The sequence below is a fragment of the Octopus bimaculoides genome, chromosome 1 (assembly GCF_046866305.1).
Source record: "Octopus bimaculoides isolate indiv1 chromosome 1, ASM4686630v1, whole genome shotgun sequence".
Taxonomy (NCBI): domain Eukaryota; kingdom Metazoa; phylum Mollusca; class Cephalopoda; order Octopoda; family Octopodidae; genus Octopus; species Octopus bimaculoides.
Window position 1 is genome coordinate 66,323,649 of NC_142928.1, and position 18,598 is coordinate 66,342,246.

Below are 18,598 nucleotides of genomic sequence, written 5' to 3' on the forward strand. Positions count from 1 at the left end.
TCTGTTTTTATGTTCTGTGTTCAAATTCCACTGAGGTCGACTTTGCCTTTCATCCTTTTGGGGTCGATAAATCAAGTACCAGTTGAGTAGTGGGGTTGATCTAATTGACTGTCCCCATCCCCCAAATTTCAAACCTTGTGCCTATAATAGAAAGGATTAATTTCCAGTCTTTTGTGAAAATGTCTGGCTAAAGGGTTTGTAATATTAACCTTGCATTATTGCATGTCAGGTTCAGTTGTTTTTACCTGTCACTCTTCCACTGACACTCTCTTTCCAAGCCACTTTGACTATCCATCAACTATGCTCCCTCTTCCTACCTAAAATTGCCCCCTCCCCCGTATATGGCTGCCATTCTTTTAGGTCACTCTTTACATCCATCATCCTCGTTTACCACTGACCATTCCTACATCAACTCACCATTTCCTCTTTTCTTTACCTACAAACAGGTAGATGCCATTTACCCTATGCCACTACTATCACTCTCTTTACATACTTCCACTATCACTCATTACTCCCTCAGTGCTGTCTCTCCCATTTTGAACGAGATGGTTAGACCATTTTGCAGTGAGGAAGACATTGCTGCTTGGTTGAAGAAAAATTAAGTTGGTGGCAAGACTCCATGGTATAGATGACCTCATGAGTTTCATACCATTGTACCTTGATGGATCAGCGTTGGCATTATACTTGGAAATGGCAGAGAAGGACCAGTTAAGCGCAGAAAAAAACAGAAGTCCAGCTAATGGAGGCTTTTATGGAAGGGCTATTCATGGCATATGGTCGGCTAGGGAAAGCGAAGTGGACGGGTGAACAGGTCGATGTGCTTGCCAACGAAATCAGGTGACTGGCCAAACTAGCAGAGTACAAAGACAAGGCACTGGAACAAACAGAAAAAATAGCATTTGTGACAGGATATCCTGACCACATGTTGGTCGAACTGCAAAAGCTGCCAAATATTCACTCCATGGCGATGGGAGAGGTAATATCTCAGGCCAGAGTCCTCGCCTCGTGTTGCAGGAAGACACCACTAGCAGCAATGAGAAGTGGTCAAACAAGGAACATGTGCGACCCTTCGAAGGGCAGTGTTTTCGGTGTCAGGGTTCACACATGGTGAGAGACTGCAAGGAACCCAAGCCTGGAGTAATTTGTTATCGATGCAGACAAACAGGCCACATCTCTAGTGAATGCATTCAGAGGAAACAGTCTAAGGGAGACTACTGCGCTGGTAGTTGTCCTATCAAAAGAAGAGAGGTGTGTATACGGTCATTGCCAGTAGTGGAAGTCATGGTGGAGGAAAAGCTATAACGACCCCTCGTGGACAAGGAGCTGCTCAACAACCTTAATGACTGAGGTGGTAGAAGAATGAAGTGAGTAGTGTAAAGGCTGTTGACGGTACAGAAGTTGAATGCAGAGGAAGTAGTGATGTGGTTATGGTGGTACAAGGAACAAGATTGAGGTTGTGTGCGATCATCATCGACCGCATGGTGGATGGAGTCCATGTGGTGATGGACGCCATAGTCCGTTTGGGATGTGTTACGGTCAATGATGCCAGTGTAACATTCAGTGATGTGGGGGTGCTATGCGCTGGGAGTCTACAACAGGAGAGTGGTGAGAGCTGCGAAGAAAAATATGCTGCACATACCATTATAGACAAGGATTTTCAGGTGGTGTTCAACGGTCAGCAGTGGACAGTGGAATGGTACTGGAAGGGAGATCCGACGTTGAAAAATGCAGTAGGCTGCTATCAGCATACCCAGAAAAGGGATGCCAGAAGTATGACTACAATCACATCAACGTGGCAGAGCTGGATGCTGTGTTCAAGGGGCTGAACCTGGCCCTGAGGTGGGGGTTGCATACCATTGAAATCCAGACCAGTTTGGCCACTGTACTTAGATGGGTGGGATCAGTGGTCACTGGCGAGTGGAAGGTGCGAACCAAAGGGAGTGAGAAATACTGACAATGCTGTTTGGGAGTTCTGGGCAAGCTAGCAACCGAGTTTGACCTGAGGCTGAATGTGGTTTTTGTGCCCTCTGAGAAGAATAGAGTAGATGTCCTGACCAGAATAAAGAAAGCCTGGTTGCAGGTGCCGGAGGTTCTGAAGCAAGGAGTGGCTGCAATATGTCGACTGAGTGACTCGGAGCTGAGGAGACTGCATACCATACATCACATAGGGGTGGACAGGACCCTGTTCCTAGCCAGGAAAGTTGACTGACATGAACAGGCAGAGTGTGCAGAGAGTAGTTGGGAGCTGCAACAGGTGCTAGTCCATTGACCCCGCTCCGGGCATGCATGAGGCAGGAAGCATTCCAGTGGAACACAACTAGAAATGACGGCAGTAGACATGATGCACTACCGGCTGGGGACATACCTCTTGATGGTCGACTGTGGACTGGGGGAGTTGTCCATATAGAGGGAGATGAAGATGGGAACTGCAGAGGAAATCACAAGAATACTGAAATATTCCTAGAACGAGGTCCTGTGGATGAGCTGCTTGTGGACAATGGCACTGCGTTTTGCTCAGAGCTGCTGGGGGAAATGCTTGACAAGTGGCATGTTAGCTGTTTCTTCAGGGCGGTATACCAGCCAAGTGGCAATGAAGTTGTGGAGAGGCATCATCGTACCATCAAGACCATAGCTGAGAGAGGCCACATCCCACCAGTCATAGCCGTTTTTTGGTATAATATGTTGCCCAGGTCGGGACAGACTAAGGAGTCAGTACCACACAGGGCAATATTCAAGTACAAGTGGAGATATCCATGTACAGCATCGCTGCAACCTGCAGAAGAGAAAGAGCATGCCTTTGTGCAGGTCGGGGAAGAAGTCTGGGTTAAACCCCCAAATGCATGGTGCACATCACAATGGGGAAAGGGGACAATAACCTCTGTAAATTCGAGGAACAATGTGTCCGTAGATGGCATGTCACATCATGTTTTGGATGTGCACAGGATCATGAATGCATCAGCGGATGGAGCCAACAGTAATGGACAAGAGGACAAAACCGGCAGCAATATGCCAGGGACTGAGGCCAGTCCTGAAGTCCCACAGCGGTTGCAGAAAGAGCAGTGCCCTCCTCACTGGTTGCCTGATTACAAGACAAGTTAAAGCATGTGATCAGGGTTGAGGAGAGGGTGTGGGCAGGTTGGTTGAATGATCTTCAGATCAGAGGTGCATGTGGTGTTATGAGCCAGACTGTGTTATAGGGAAGGGCCGGAAGTGAGAGAGTACGCATGTCCTGTCAGAAGTGGGGCGTGTGGGTCCCACTGGAAGGACCACGGTGGGCATGCAGGGGTGGCAAGGTGCGAGCGGTCAGTTGGCAGTGGACAGTGTATGAGAGCAGACCTGTTAGATGGTACGGCGACAGACAGAGCATGTGGACGTTATGAGCAACCCCTTCCACATAGACAGTATGGCAGCAGACAGAGCACGTGGACATTGTGAGTGACCCTTCCACATAGACAGGTAAGACTACCGTAATTCTCTCTCTGCTTCAGTCTTTTCCTCCTTCACAATACACATTGGATTATTTACTCTTCGCCAAACCCATTTTATGGTGTAATTGAGAAACTTGGATTTTCTACATCTTTGGCCCGGAACTCGACAATGTTGATGGCCCAGTATTCAGGTTGAGTGCTTCTTTGGAAATACGCTAACTTCACACCTGACTGGGCTTGAGAAGACCTGTCAAGTGGTGGTTGATGTCAGTGTCATTTAACTGGCGCGTAAAAAACACCCATTACACTCTTGGAGTGGTTGGCGTTAGGAAGGGCATCCAGCCGCAGAAACCATTTCAAATCAGTCCTACAGCTTACCAGTTTCAGTCAAACTGTCTAACCCATGCCAGCATAGAAAGCAGATACTAAATGGTGATATATATATAACCTAAAAGGTCATTCTAGGTTTAAATGATGACAGATTTTATTGCCATATCGTGTTTCACAACAGCCTCTGCTCTTTTCTACAATAAACAGACATGTCTCCTACCTAAATTATACCTCGAGTAAGACTATCAAACGCCAAACTCCTTCAGTTTGATTTTAAAAACCTGTAGTCGTAACATCATGAATAAAGTTGCATGGATACATATACCCTGGATGAAATAATAATGTCTTAGGACATCTAAGCAGTAGAAACATGCGTCGGATTTAAAGTGAATGGAATGTATACAATACTGTGATAAACAAGCTTTTGAGGATGTATAATTATATTTTTAATGTCTTGTATGTGTACACACACACACTTTATATGTTTATCTATTTATGTCTATCAGGCAGACTAGCCGTTAAGCAAATTTCAAACAATTGCAGTGGAATAGTGTCAGTAACCAGACCATACTTGCATTCTGGAAATTTTGAAACTCCAAGAAGTACAAGTAAAGTGAATTGAACAGTTTTTATGTTTTTAAATGGCTAATATGGTTTTGCTACTACTTATAGTTGTGATTTATCTACTTATAGTTGTGATTTATCAAGTGAATATCAGCCAAAGTATCTAGTTTTGAATTAGGTGAATTTTACTTAAGGTTAAATTCTTGGTTGTCCAGTGTTTAATACATATAATTTCTATTTTCCAATTTTACATAAAAAAATAAAAAAGGGGGGCTATGGCTGTGCAGTTAAATCTGTTTCTCAATTACATGGTTTCAGGTTCAGTTCCACTGCATTAACCTTGGGCCAACCCCAAAACCTTGTGAATGGATTTAGAAACTGAAAGAACCCCAATGTGTGTGTGGATGGGTGAGTACGTTGATAGGTAGGTAGGTGTGTGTGTGTGTGTGTGTGTGTGTGTGTGTGCATGCATGAAGGTGTACGTTTGTGCTTATGGTGAAACGGTTCCCAAGTATAACCATGCTATTCTTTGATAGGGTACCAAGAAACACACCCTTCAATGTGTCCTTTTCCAGATTGTATTGTGTAATTTAAGAGAGGTTTGGGTATTAATTGCAAGCTGGAGGCCCATGCTGAATTGAAGCAAGTTGAAAGCATTGAGTAAAAGGAATCAACCACAGTCAATTTCCACGTGGAATTGATCCCCTGTAAAGACAGTATAATTTTGAATCATTTGAGCACTATTAAGTCTTCTATACTAAGAATCTCTGGATATCATCAGTTGATTATATATGATTGTCAACTTCAGCACAATGCTATATAAGGTAACATATTCACACCACAACCCCCACCATCCCCATCCTCTCTTGTCACAAAACTTGTAGTACAGGATTTCCATCAGATCTTTTCACGTCATATACACTCCCACCGGCACCCTTCTGTACTGCTAGCATTCACCCCTTTTCTCTCAAGACACTCATGATTAACACACACTTACTACCAAAGGTGTAGCTGCCAATTATTGTCTCCCCCCTATTAACCCCTGTCATTACTGTCTTTCTTCCATTATTCCTTCTAGCATTGTTTTGTTTCTTCTATTTCTCCTCCTCTATCACCTTCTCACCTGAATTCTATTTCCTGTGTCATACTTTTCTTGCTTCTTTCACTGACTCAGTTTAGTCTTGTCTCTTATACCACATAAGATACAGCTTCTATTCAGTTTTTCTCAGTTTATTTGTATTCCATCTTCCAGTTTATTTGTATTCCATCTTCCATGTAGAACCTTACACATTCAGCAATGCATGCATACTTCAATTCTTTCACAGTTTTCATAAGTCTGCATCAAAGCCCTTCATTTCTCTATCATGCAGTATTATAGTTCATACTCAGGTATAACTGAATATGCCTTTTACATAGAGAGTGAAACACTTAGTTACCAGCCAAGGCAATAGTCTCATTAACTTTTTCAATCCTGTTCTTGGAGCCATCCAAGCATTTAAGAGAATCTATTTCATGTGTACTCTGTATTGACAGCACCTGAATATCTGAAGTTTACATTCTCTGTTAGCTCGTCTTTGATCACACCACGTACTATGTGTCCATAATTTATTCTGAGTATATTATATGGAGTTTCTACTTTTCTGCATATAGAGCTTGGCTTGGCTCCCGATAGCAATAGAAACCTACTTTTCTCGTACTTACCAAAACTCCTAGTTTTCTTAGCGAGCATGAAATTAAACCAAAAGTCTTCTCCAAGCCAAGTACTTCTGCAGTTTCACTAGGAAAACTGCATAAGTAGTACCTCTCTCTGATCAGTTGTGTTGTAACTCTTTTAGAAATTGTAAAATATGGTTAGGTTTATGTATATACATGTATAGATATATGAATGGATATGTGAGTATATATGTGTATGCATTTATCCAACCACAAAGTCAAATTCACTGTTATGATGTGATTGTGGATTTGTAACTGATGCCACTTAATTTGAAAAAAATTAGACATGTTAATTTTGTTTTTTATATATGGAAATGATTAAGCTTTTAGCTCACAAGTCAAAAATACATTCCATGCTTGTGGTTATGTAAGCTGGATATTTATTTTAAGCCTAGATAAAAAATTTTTAAATTAGTTTCCTGATTCATAAAATTTATGACTGACAGTCACATTAAGAGTAGTGGTGGGGTTAAAAAACATGATTATCGTCATGACTTTGACATTTCTAAATCAAAGTATATTGTGTATGAGAAAAAGGAAGACAATTTAGTTCACAGCAAATAAAACAATGATATAAAAAATGTACTTTAGAGATAGTATTAAATGGACAATAAAAAGGTCACAGCATGAAAAGTTGAGAGTTTATGCACTGAGTTAGTTCAGAGTAAAAATGATGTAAACAGATGGTTTCAGGAAAAATGGTTTCAGGAAACTTAATGTCAGATAGGGAGGATTCTGGAAAAATTAATGTACTTCAAAAAAAAAACAGACAAACTAAAAATGAAATAAAATTTTCATCTGAATGAAAAATAAAAAAAATTTTAAAATGTGCAGTGACAACCAGATAACGTTTACCAACTGGAAAGTAAATTAAGCTTGGTAATCAGTTAGGAAATAAGGACATGCTAAGTTGGACTATTTGAAAGATCAGCAAATGCTTTATAAATATGAATTTCAAAAATCCATACAATAAAAATAACACCAAGTCAGCATATAAGAGTTTATCACTTTAACCCTTTAGCATTCAGGTTACTAATGAAATGCAATTCTTATTCACATTGTTTTGAATTAATCATGTGTTTATCATAGTTTCAGGATGCTGATGAAGTAATTGCATATTTTTGGAACAACATTGTAGGGTAAATGTAAGTGGCTGGATCTGGCCAGTTTGAACATAAAACAGTTTGAGCTGGATATGGCTAGTTTAAAATCAGTCAATATCATAGTTTGTTTCTCTTGTATGCACACAATTATACATAGGAGTGATTGAAAAATAAGCATGTAGGCATCTGAATAAAGTGGACAGAATCTCTTAGATTAACAACAATCATCAGATTGTGTAAGGTTTAAATTGCCGTGTGCATGTCCAATGATAGTGAAGCCCAGTTATAAACTATTCAATCATATTGCCAATTCAATGCTAATGCATGTAATATACTATACACGCAATAACTTTAATGTATTGTTGAGGACATTTTCCTGGCATCCATACATCATATATGATGCACCTTCTCAATTTTTTCTTTTTCAATCAACACAATAATTTAGGAAAGGAAAGCTTTATATTATGCAGAACATGAAATAAGGGCTAGCTAAAAGTCTGGAAGCGAGCATGGATAAGTTTAGGACAAATTAAGAAAATGCTTTGGACAGGTAAAGTGTTAATAATACTGAAAGTGTTAGGATTTAGAACAAACATCCACAAAACGTATATAAATTAATAAAACACATCAGGAAACACTGTGTTTTACAATATATATTCATATACCTACAGTCAAACAATAAGCTAGCATACTTAGTAAAACAGAAATGTTGGAATAAGCTGTTGCTCAAATTATGAAGACTACCTCACTAGAAGTCAAGTTATGCTAGAACACTAATACTGGATATTACTATACTTCAATGTCATATTTCAATATTTAATTGGGGAAGGAACATCCATGATGTAAAGTATATTATCAGCACGCAGTGTCTTCAATACAATTTCAATTTCCACCTGTGGCAAGTTCTCTAACACTGAAATGTTTTAACTATAATGTAAGAAAGGAGAAGGAAAAACAAAACCCATCTCAATTCATCTACTTGTACTCATTGTCAGTTTTTCTTAGTATTGCCATAGGCAAATTATTTAACATTTCCTGTGCAAAGCTGCTTAACTATATAAATACGTTTACTAGAAGTTGGTTTCAGCCCATCTAATTCAGTCATTCTGGGGAAAGAAGGTACTTTATCATAGTGTTTGAACTTGGAAAATTTAGTTATGCACCTTTACATCAAGTTCAAACCCTGAAGGAGTTGACTACATTTTAATTCTTCAAGACTGATAAAAATATCAGCAATATATTGGGGTTCAATTAAGTTGACTGTGTTCCTTGGAATACCCCATGTGGAGGTATGCCAAATCATTATTACAAAGGGTAGTGACTGGCAGAATCAGTAGAGTAACAGAACATTTTAAGATGGTTACTTAGAGATTTAAATTGACTGTATCCATCCCCCAAAGTTTATAACTTTATACCAAGCCAAAATGCCTTGTGGCATTTAGTTACATCTCTACTATCTTTACACAGGAGTGGGAAACAATAAAATATTAATCAAATACTGAAGTCACTTTAACTGACTATGCTTTGTGATGTTGCAGGAAATTCAAGAGTTTTCAACTGATAAAAATAGTCAACAGACTTCATGAGGTTAATGTAAGTTTTAACAATTAGCTTTCATGCAAGAGAGAGTGTAAACAGGAAATTAATACTGTATAAGCAAATAATAAAGTCCACTCCCAACAATAACTTAGTTCTATATAAAGTAACATTGCAACACATTTCAGAGAAGACTAAATACTCTAAACATTTTTAATAACATCATAGAAACAAATATATAAAATTAAAAAAATGCACTGTAACGTACTGTTTTTGTAAATGATTTAAAGTACCAGTAAATCAAATGTCAATACTACACATGATCACACATGCACACGTTAGGTGTTTTGCAAGTTTAGAAGATAAATAAAATGAAAGCAATACAAAGGTTTTCTTCTGACAAGTTATAACAAGCAGACTTTGAAGTGAAGCAATGGAGGTTTCAACTTCTGAACAGAAGAAACAAAAAAATTCAATCCTGACGCTTATAATATCAACTGTCCATAACATAAATACTTAATTCTCATTTCAATAGTCTTAAGTGAAGGAGAGATATAAATACTTGTAGAGAATTATTTTCCAATATAGAGTGTGGAATTAAGTCTCCCACCTAGGAGATACAATGAAGTTCCAGTACTGAGTATGGACTTACAAACTTAACAGCTCAACTGTTTCCTCTTCCTTTACAAGATGAAAATAATTTGTTTTTGTATTGCATGGTTCATGAGGGATGAGTATACAGGAAGACTCTTTCCATGGCCTCCAAGTCTAATAGAAGAGATGATGCTAACATCAAACTGGGAATCCAGTCCAAATGCTGAAAACAGAGTGGACTCTACTAAAGACACTTAAGGTCCAGCTGTTAATCTGGGTGATGGATTAAATCTAACATCAAAGTAGGCCATGGTAGAATTTGAACTTGGAAGTCAAAAGATAGAACAAAGATCACAAGGAATCCCATCCAATGTGCTAATTCTGCCAGTCCAGCATCTTATATTGATACTTTTTATTTTACTGATCCTGGAAGAATTGAACTCCATTGTTCAATGTGAATTGAATTCAAAATGCAAAGATCCAGCATAAATATCACTGCATTGTAGTGTTGCATGAAATATCTTTGTCAATTGCAACTTGTAATTTCAATTTATTTTTATCTTACATACCTATGCCATTTCAAAATAACTTCCAAAAATAAAACAGAATTAAATAGTTTATGATAGGCATAGTTTTGTGATGCTTCTCACATGTTGACAGTAATTGACCTAAAAATTTTATACTGTGTGCCTTGTTCTCAATAAGGTCAAGCAACCATCAACTTTTGAGACAGTCTTACTATTATTTTTTTGGATAGGAGTGGAGTGAGTGTGCTTGCAATTTCTATTCTGAAGCAATTCATCTAAACTGTAATCATTCTTAGAATGATTAAACTACACTACATGGGGTTGCTGTCATTAATGATTAATCAATCAATATCTATTATTTTACATGTGATAGAGTCATTATTCTCATCATCATCATGTCTGCTTTTCATGCTGGCAAGGATTGTATGGATTATCATGTCCCAAGTCAGTTCTTATTTAGAGTTACTGCTTCCTAAATAGGTGACAGAATCATGTTTTGCTTGTATGACAAGTCATTATAAATTTGGCCTTTTGGCCAAATCCCCACTGATTCAATCAGCTAGTAAAGTTTATGCATGCAAGATTGTGCAAAGAATGAAAAAAAAAAGTGCAAAAACACTTTATTCATTAGCACTTTCAAACCACTTGTGAAATGTGATGCTGGTCTTCATATCTTTACTGTTGCAGTATCTTCTTTAAATTTTATGATTGTACACTATCTTCCTGATAGACATGAATTTATCATCTGGTAACCTTAGACTTAACTACTCAGAGCACGACACAGGTAAATATTAAAATGATTGACAGTTATCAATACACATTGCTATCCTTTAGTGAACAATAGCAATAACATAGGAATATTAAATTAAAACTCAGTTAAAACTATTAAAATTCCAAAACTTAGGCCATGTGATGAAATCATTTTTGTATCAATAGGTTTGTATTTATTTTTTTACTTTTGAAACTAAAATGAAGGTAGTTAATAGCAATTTTCTTTTTCCTTAACTAGACAAGGAGAGGAAGAGGAAAAATAACATCCAACTGTGCAGACCTTCACAGAGAATGGTAATGTCAATGCACTTGAAGTTTAGTGTGAACTTTTGTAGCTGATGTCCATAAGAAAAGTGTGTAAAATATAAGATTAAGGAGAAAGTGTTTAGTGTTGGATTGCAGAGTGAGACAGTTAGAATGAAGATGAGAAGTGGGTACATTTGGTGAGCTTGATTGAGTAGAAGTGGTATACAGCTTCCTACTGAGCATAAGTAGAAAGAAGCAACATATCTGTGTGCCTGAAGGTGAGTGCCTATCAGAGAAGTGGTCTTGTTTTGGATGAAATATCAGGTGATTGTATCCCGTGGATACAGTGACCAGTGTTCTAATGGAGGTACAGCTGAATTTGATAGCGGACCTGTAACTGATCAAAGTGTTCGTTTTTTGGATTTATTTTTGCCTTAAAGAGAAAGCCTTCATAATGGAAATATGGCAAGAACATAATCATAATTTAACTTTTATCAAATTTCTTGGTGCTTAGGCAAACTGATGAAATGAATGCTAATTTACAAAAGAAGAATGTTTATCATCTTAAAAATTTATATGAAACATTTCTCATTTGTATATTTGCAATAAATATTTTATGTTTTCTAAATTGTACTAACATAATTGCAATCCACTCCAATGAAAACCTATCTGTGCAGAATTTGAACTCTTGCCATAACAAGTCTAACTCACTCTCCTCCTGTTTCTATTATTCTTTCTCTCATTGTGCATGTAGTGGTCCTTTACCAATTGCCTGCTACCAAGCCTAGTTTGTACACCTCTGATGTTAATTATCTTTAACTCTCTCTATACACTGTAAAGAGTGACAAAAAATTAACCAACCAACATTTATACCAGCTCATATACACACACTTTCATTAGCAATGTGGAAAAAAAGACTTGTATTTTGATTTCTAAAAAAACAATCGGTAGTTATGTTCCAATATGATACTAAAATAATTTTGCTTGTTTTAAATGTATTCATTTTCAAAGCATTACACTTAAACATTTGCTTCCATAATTATGTAACTTGGCATCGTGCCAAAAGTTAAAAACTCTGTACTGGAATTTATAAATTTCATTAGCTGATGGGTGAGTCAATAAACCCATCAGTCTTAACTGTTGACATAATGAGTCTATGGTCCACATCTCATTGTTTTATTTTAGGTAATGCAAAAACAAAATGATACAAAAGAATGAGGGTATTACTGTTCCACACAGATTCCACTTTCTTCTCACTGAAAATTTAGTTCTTTAATCACAAAACATCAAGGCACAGGAGTGGCTGTGTGGTAAGAAGCTTGCTTCCCAACCACATGGTTGCAGGTTCAGTTCCAGTGTGGCACCTTTGACAAGTGTCTACTATAGCCACAGGCTGGCCAAAACCTTGTGAGTGGATCTGGTAGGCAGAAACTAAAAGAAACATGTGTCTTTGTGCTTATTTGTCTCCCCATCACTGCTTGACAACTGGTATTGGTATTTATGTTCCTGTAACTTAGTGGTTCATCAAAGGAGACCAATAAAATAAGTACCAGGCTTAAAAAATAAGTATCGAGGTCAATTTATTCGACTAAAAATTCAAGGTGGTGCCCCAGTCTGACTGAAACAAGTTAAGAAAAAAATTGTTTCTTGCTCTTTTGATGGAAGGCACTTTTTGGTATGTATGTACCTAAAAAGACCATGAAACTGACATGGTAATCTTGGTTTAGTTAATAGAGCACTGTCTGGTAACAATAGTCACTTCATAATCTTCTTCAAGGTTGTATGGAAGACCAACAGTTGCCCATGCAGTAGATCTACTGTCACACTACAAATTTTGTGCAAAGACAGGTAAAAATGCTGATACAGTTTGGTATGTCATAGGAATTGCCAGAACCAAGTTGAAAACAATGTCAATATTTGACCAATCCCAGAAAGAGACGAAAGGCAAAGTTGAACTCAGAATCTTAACCTGAATAATACTAAAATTTAAATCAGTCTAGATACTTAGAAGAATATACCAGTACCTCCTGGTGGCGAATATACCAGTACCTCCTGGTGGCATATATAATTGAGGGAGTGTGTGTTATTTACTTATTTCTAATCTTTTTTTTTTTTTGCCGATATGACTTTTTTTGTTAAACTTGGAAAGGTAATTCTGTTTACCTTAAATGCGAATCCAATACTGTCTAATTTTTAAAATGACGTAAATTACGTATTTTGTTATAAATTATATTCGAAATATAAAACACACTGCCTATATTAAAAGCAATCATTGTTAGAATTAAAATCAAACACCATGTTAGCGCGACATAATAAAAGGTGTTTTTTTTTAAGACGGTGTGGTATTGAAAGATTAGATTTTTTATTCTAGCAGGCCGAGGTTCTTGTTTAGTTTTATTTTTAGTCAAGAGCACTTTTGTTCCAGTATTTACAGAATAAAAGAACTCAACAATAAACATCTTTGTAATAATTCTTATTAATTTAAAAAATTTTTCCTAATAATTTCGTAAAAGGTTATTGCTCAGTGTCTTGAGTTACGTCCCTTTAAGCCTTGAGAATATACTTTCAACGAAACAAGCGGACAGAAAGCATAGCCAACTCGTCAAATATCCTGCGCAAAAAGATATAGTAATAAGAATGACAGCCGTTGGAGTTGCTATCAATAACGAGGAAGAAAAAAAATGATACAGTACAATTTTCCATAACTTACAGTTGAAACCCATAAATAAAGTCAAGATATGTTTGCTCATATCGTTAAACAAATTCTCCCCAGTTAAATAAATTTATGCCTCGTAAATACGTCGCAACGACACAGCTTCTACGTGATCGCTTGACCTGCTAGAAATACTATCTTAGTCACTCAATCACAAGCTCTTTCTTAGAAAATAGGATGCATTACATAATGTGGTCTTGTGTTTCCTACACATAGGGAAAAAAAACAAAAACAGTATGCTCATAGCTGGAATAACTTCCAATAAAGGTCAATTCGATCTGTGCTGACCAAGGACTGAAAAACCACCATTGCAATGACAAGCGAAAGAGGAGTTTTTGTGACCGCCCCAACTGCTAGAAATAATAGTCACATCTCCCTCAATCATATACTGTTGTCTTATGAGGAAAGAGACAATATATAATGTAGTCCGATACACTGTCCGAAAATAAAAAAGGGGATAGGCACGACTGAAACGACTCTAATATAGGCCTGCTCAATCAGTTGATTACGGACTAAACAACATCGCAAATGACGAAACGGGAGAGCGCTAAACCTGGAAGAAACAGTAGCCAAACATTCTTCAAATGACATACTGTCGTCATAAAAAAAAGATTAAAAAAGCCATTTGATAATGTAGTCAGATACATAAAAGATGCAATGAACACGGCTGGAGTACCTAATCAAAACAGAAAGACTAAACGCATTAGTAACCTTTGCGATATTGTTTAGTCTGTAATCAACTCATTGAGCAGGACTATATTATAGTCGTTTAAGTCGTGTCCATCCCTTTTTATTTTCAGACAGTGTATAAGTAATTTTATAATTATTGTAAAGTATCGATATACCAACGAGAAAAAAAATGGAAACTGAATTTAATAAACTAAAAACAAACAAATTAATGAACGCAAAACACTTAATAGAATTTTTACTACTAACCCAACGGGTAAGCTTCAGTGCGATAAAATACAGTGCATTGACAATATCATATTAACCCCACAGGAAAGTTATCAATATTATTATTATTAAGGATACAAACGAGAAAAGGGCGAGGGGGAACACTTGATCAACAAAATGTAAATAGAGCACTTGCTGTACTCTAACTGCGGTTTATTTATCAAGATCACTGCACCGAGGCTTCTTCACTGGGTGGTTTATTGATGTTGATATTAGTTATCTATTAAGACCAACTTCCGATATTAGTACTAATTACTTGAAATAGTGATACACAACATTGATTTAATCACGAGTTGTAGTTTAAGGTTGTTTTCTGTTTATTTAAAACGCCCGAAACGACTACAAGGTAAAATGGAAATCGGGGAAAATATACATAGCCTGTTTTTATACGCGCTGCTACATAGCTTGTGTATATACTACTACGCTGCTACCAAGAACATATATATACATATATATGTATAGGCCGTCATTGTAAAAGGATTTCCTTTACTTAATATAGATTTTCCATCACAGTGGTTTGGTGAAATGAAATTTTATAACTGAGCCGAAGTACATTTCTTTGTTTCCATTTTTTTTTTTTTAAACTTTTGAACCGTTTCGGTGTGTTACTTTAAGCCCTGATGTAGGATAAAGTTACATGGTGTGTGTTATGTAAAAACAAAAATGAACTAAGAGTAGCAAGTAGAATGTATATGAATATAGATAAATGCGGATATATACCAAACAACATAAATATTTGATTTATTAAAATTATCGCCGCCCCTAGAGGATATGTAACGAATGCCAAATGCTAGGTGAGACCAGCTCCACATGAGAGAGGACCTTAAAACTCAAGAATTTTCCGAAGTTAACTTGTCATTAAGGGCTTATTGTCTTGAGATAAGAGGACAGACGTGGACAAATGTTTTTTTTTATTTTTCGTATATGCTTTAAGCTACTTGGTTTACTCGAGATAAGATAGGGCAATTGTGCTGATGAGGACTGTAGAGGTAGGGATTTTAATTAATCAAGAATTTATGTTGTGTGTGTGTGTGTGTGTATAAAAGTTGTACGGTTTTGGCTGAAATGCTTGACCATAGGTTTTACTAAATTAGCGCCGATCTAGATTAAACAATAAATAACAAAGAAATTATCATCAATCTTTTTCGCTAGGTAAGGCTAATTTAGCAGGTTAATATAGCTAACTAGAGCCATCTGAGTATCGTACAACCCTCTGTCGAGGAAATTGAACTATGTTGACAGGCACGGCTATTTCCGTCAAGAACCACAATGATTAAAAAGGAATTGAAGAAACCTCTACGCGATCAAATTACAGATCCCATCTTAAAATAATTTATTGGATACTGTAATCCTAAATACAAAATGCCTGGATAAAAAAGGTGAGAGTGCTCACGGTTGGAACCACTAGCGTAGCTGAGGAGGGGGCAGTAGGAACAGCACTTTTAAGTCAGCTGTAGGCAATGATTTGTGTGGGGGTCCGGAGGCGGCAATCGGAAGGGCCGATCCGGGAAGCACACACTACAGTTGGAATGCCATTAAACAAAATTACGCTCGATGGGGGATTAAACAATAACTTATTTCGTAAACCAAGGTGATAATTGGCGCAGGTTCTAGCTAAAATAAAGTATTTTAATATTTCTAGCGAGAACAAAAAAAAGTTCATGATGTGTTAACAAACAAGCCCCTTTGATAAGAATTAAAAGTTACAGTAACTTCTATTCGCTTTAATGTTATATCTAAAATAAATATATGGGAAGAAAAAAACAAACACCAGCCTTGACATAAATTATCTTTATAACGAGACGTGGTGTTAGTAAACAACTAACGTCAAGTCATTCTTTTTGTCAATTTTTTAGTGACACAATGCCACAAATTTGTAAAGAAGTATTATCGATTAAACTGATCGTAATAAATAGTGGTTCTTATTTTTATCGTAGTCCAGAGTAAAGGGGGGGAAAATAGTCCATGTAAAATTGGTAGGAATAGAAAGACAATATTGAAAAGAAAAGTACAGCAGGGCATTATTTACTTCAATGTTTTACTAACTTTATAATTGTAGTGAATAAGGAAGTCACAAACCTAATTTTTAAAAAAAATTTTCTACCGGGTGTGGATCTATATATTAACCCACCTGGTTAGTGTGGATCTGTATATTAACCCACCTTTCTTGTTTCGGTCATCAGATTAGTGAAATTTTTCTAATACAAAAGGTTTCAAATTGTCTTATTTTTATTTTATTTTCTTATGTAAACTAAATATTAACAAGTTCGCCTACCTGCCTCGGCACTTTCGAGAATAAAAAGCTGGAGGAAATATTGCAAAGTACATTTGTCAACTCCCAAAACAATTCCGTTGCTCCCACCAACCTAGACTAGAATCCCTATAGCTGGCATGGGTAACCCTTTTTCGAGAAGCGGACCGCATGAGACAAGTCTTATTATTAGGTAGGCTGCACTACTAATAAAAATTCAAGGTAATTTTTCGTTAGGCGTGCCATTCAGAAAGTTTCGCGGGGCCGATAACTACCCTAAAGTGTTAACAGAGAACGAAGTTGATAAGGTAGTCCTAGATACACTTAGCGAAAACAAAAACAAATGATAGGATGTAAATAAATAAAATTAAGTGTAGGTCTGTTGTGAAGCTACATGCACAATAACATCGATAAAAAAGAACTCACCGAGTATTCCCAACCACACTAAAAATAGTGAATTAAAAGACATATTTCAAGTGCTGGTGGTTAATACGTCAATTGCCAGAGAAGGTTCAAGCACAAATGATTTCACAGCCGTTTAATTGTATTAATGATTTACCAGGGCAGTCATAATCATGTGACTAGGAAAGAGTAGATCATCTGATAATGACGTCATAGCTAGACTTCGCTATCTCTCTTTCCCTCTCTTTCTCTCCTTCTCTTTCTCTCTCTCTCGCTCTCTGTTCTTTCTTCCCCTGTTCTCTCTCCCTCTTTGTTCTTTCTCCCTCTGCTCTCTCTCCCTCTCTTTCTTTTCCTCTCTATCTCTCTCCTCTTTCTCTTCCTCTCTTCCGAGTTGGCTTTGTTACCTCTACCTTTCAGATGGTATATATTACGATTATATCGGAATTTAATAGGACAAAAAATTAGTAGGCTCACACAAATACACACAGATACGCATCAAAAACGAAACTTGAAATTTAGAAAAAAGTTGTGATGTATGTCAGTATGTGCATGTGCGAGACAACCAATTTATTTTTTCATTTTTTTTTTTTATTATTAAATTTCGATATAAAACATAATCTACATCCTCTGAAAGGTATTTGTAGAACATTTCATTAAAAAATATCATTTTCCTGAAAGTTATGAGGAAACAAAGCTGAGTTTTGTAAATTTTTAGAAACTCCTCTCTCACTCTTGGAAAAATTTTTCATAATAAATTCCAGTGTGGTAAGTAGCTTGCTTACCAACCACATGGTTCCGGGTTCAGTCCCACTGCGTGACACCTTGGGCAAGTGTCTTCTACTATAGCCTCGGGCCGACCAAAGCCTTGTGAGTGGATTTGGTAGACGGAAACTGAAAGAAGCCCGTTGTATATATGTATATATATATATATATATATATGTACGTGTGTTTGTGTGTCTATGTTTGTCCCCCACCATCGCTTGACAACCGATGCTGGTGTGTTTACATACCCGTAACTTAGCGGTTCAGCAAAAAGAGACCGATAGAATAAGTACTAGGCTTACAAAGAATAAGTTCTGGGGGCGATTTTCTTGACTAAAGGTGGTGCTCCAGCATGGCAGCAGTCAAATGACTGAAACAAGTAAAAGAGTAAAAGAATATAATTAGAATCTGTTTCATCTGAAGCATATTTGTAAAAAAATTAAATTTAAAAACATCCATTTTTACTCACATTTTACTGTGAGGAAACACTTGTGTTGGTATGTCGAGCTGCCTTGCTGTATTTAGGAGTGGCTGTGTGGTAAGTAGCTTGCTTACCAACCACATGGTTCCGGGTTCATTCCCACTGCGTGGCACCTTGGGCAAGTGTCTTCTACTATAGCCTCGGGCCGACCAAAGCCTTGTGAGTGGATTAGGAAGACGGAAACTGAAAGAAGCCTGTTGTATATATGTATATATATATGTGT

At 37.0% G+C, this 18,598-nt stretch overlaps 1 protein-coding gene across 3 annotated transcripts in view; it reads right to left on the minus strand.

The window, feature by feature from the left end:
• LOC106870735 (prosaposin) overlaps positions 1-17,341 on the minus strand; it is a 105,011-nt gene extending 87,670 nt beyond the window's left edge. For all 3 annotated transcript variants that reach the window (XM_014916924.3, XM_089351941.1, XM_014916915.3), the window contains exon 1: positions 17,157-17,341. In XM_014916924.3, coding sequence (XP_014772410.1) covers positions 17,157-17,199 — 43 coding nt within the window. In that variant the 5' untranslated portion in view covers positions 17,200-17,341. The remainder of the gene's footprint in view (positions 1-17,156) is intronic.
• Between the last annotated feature and the right edge of the window lie 1,257 nt (positions 17,342-18,598).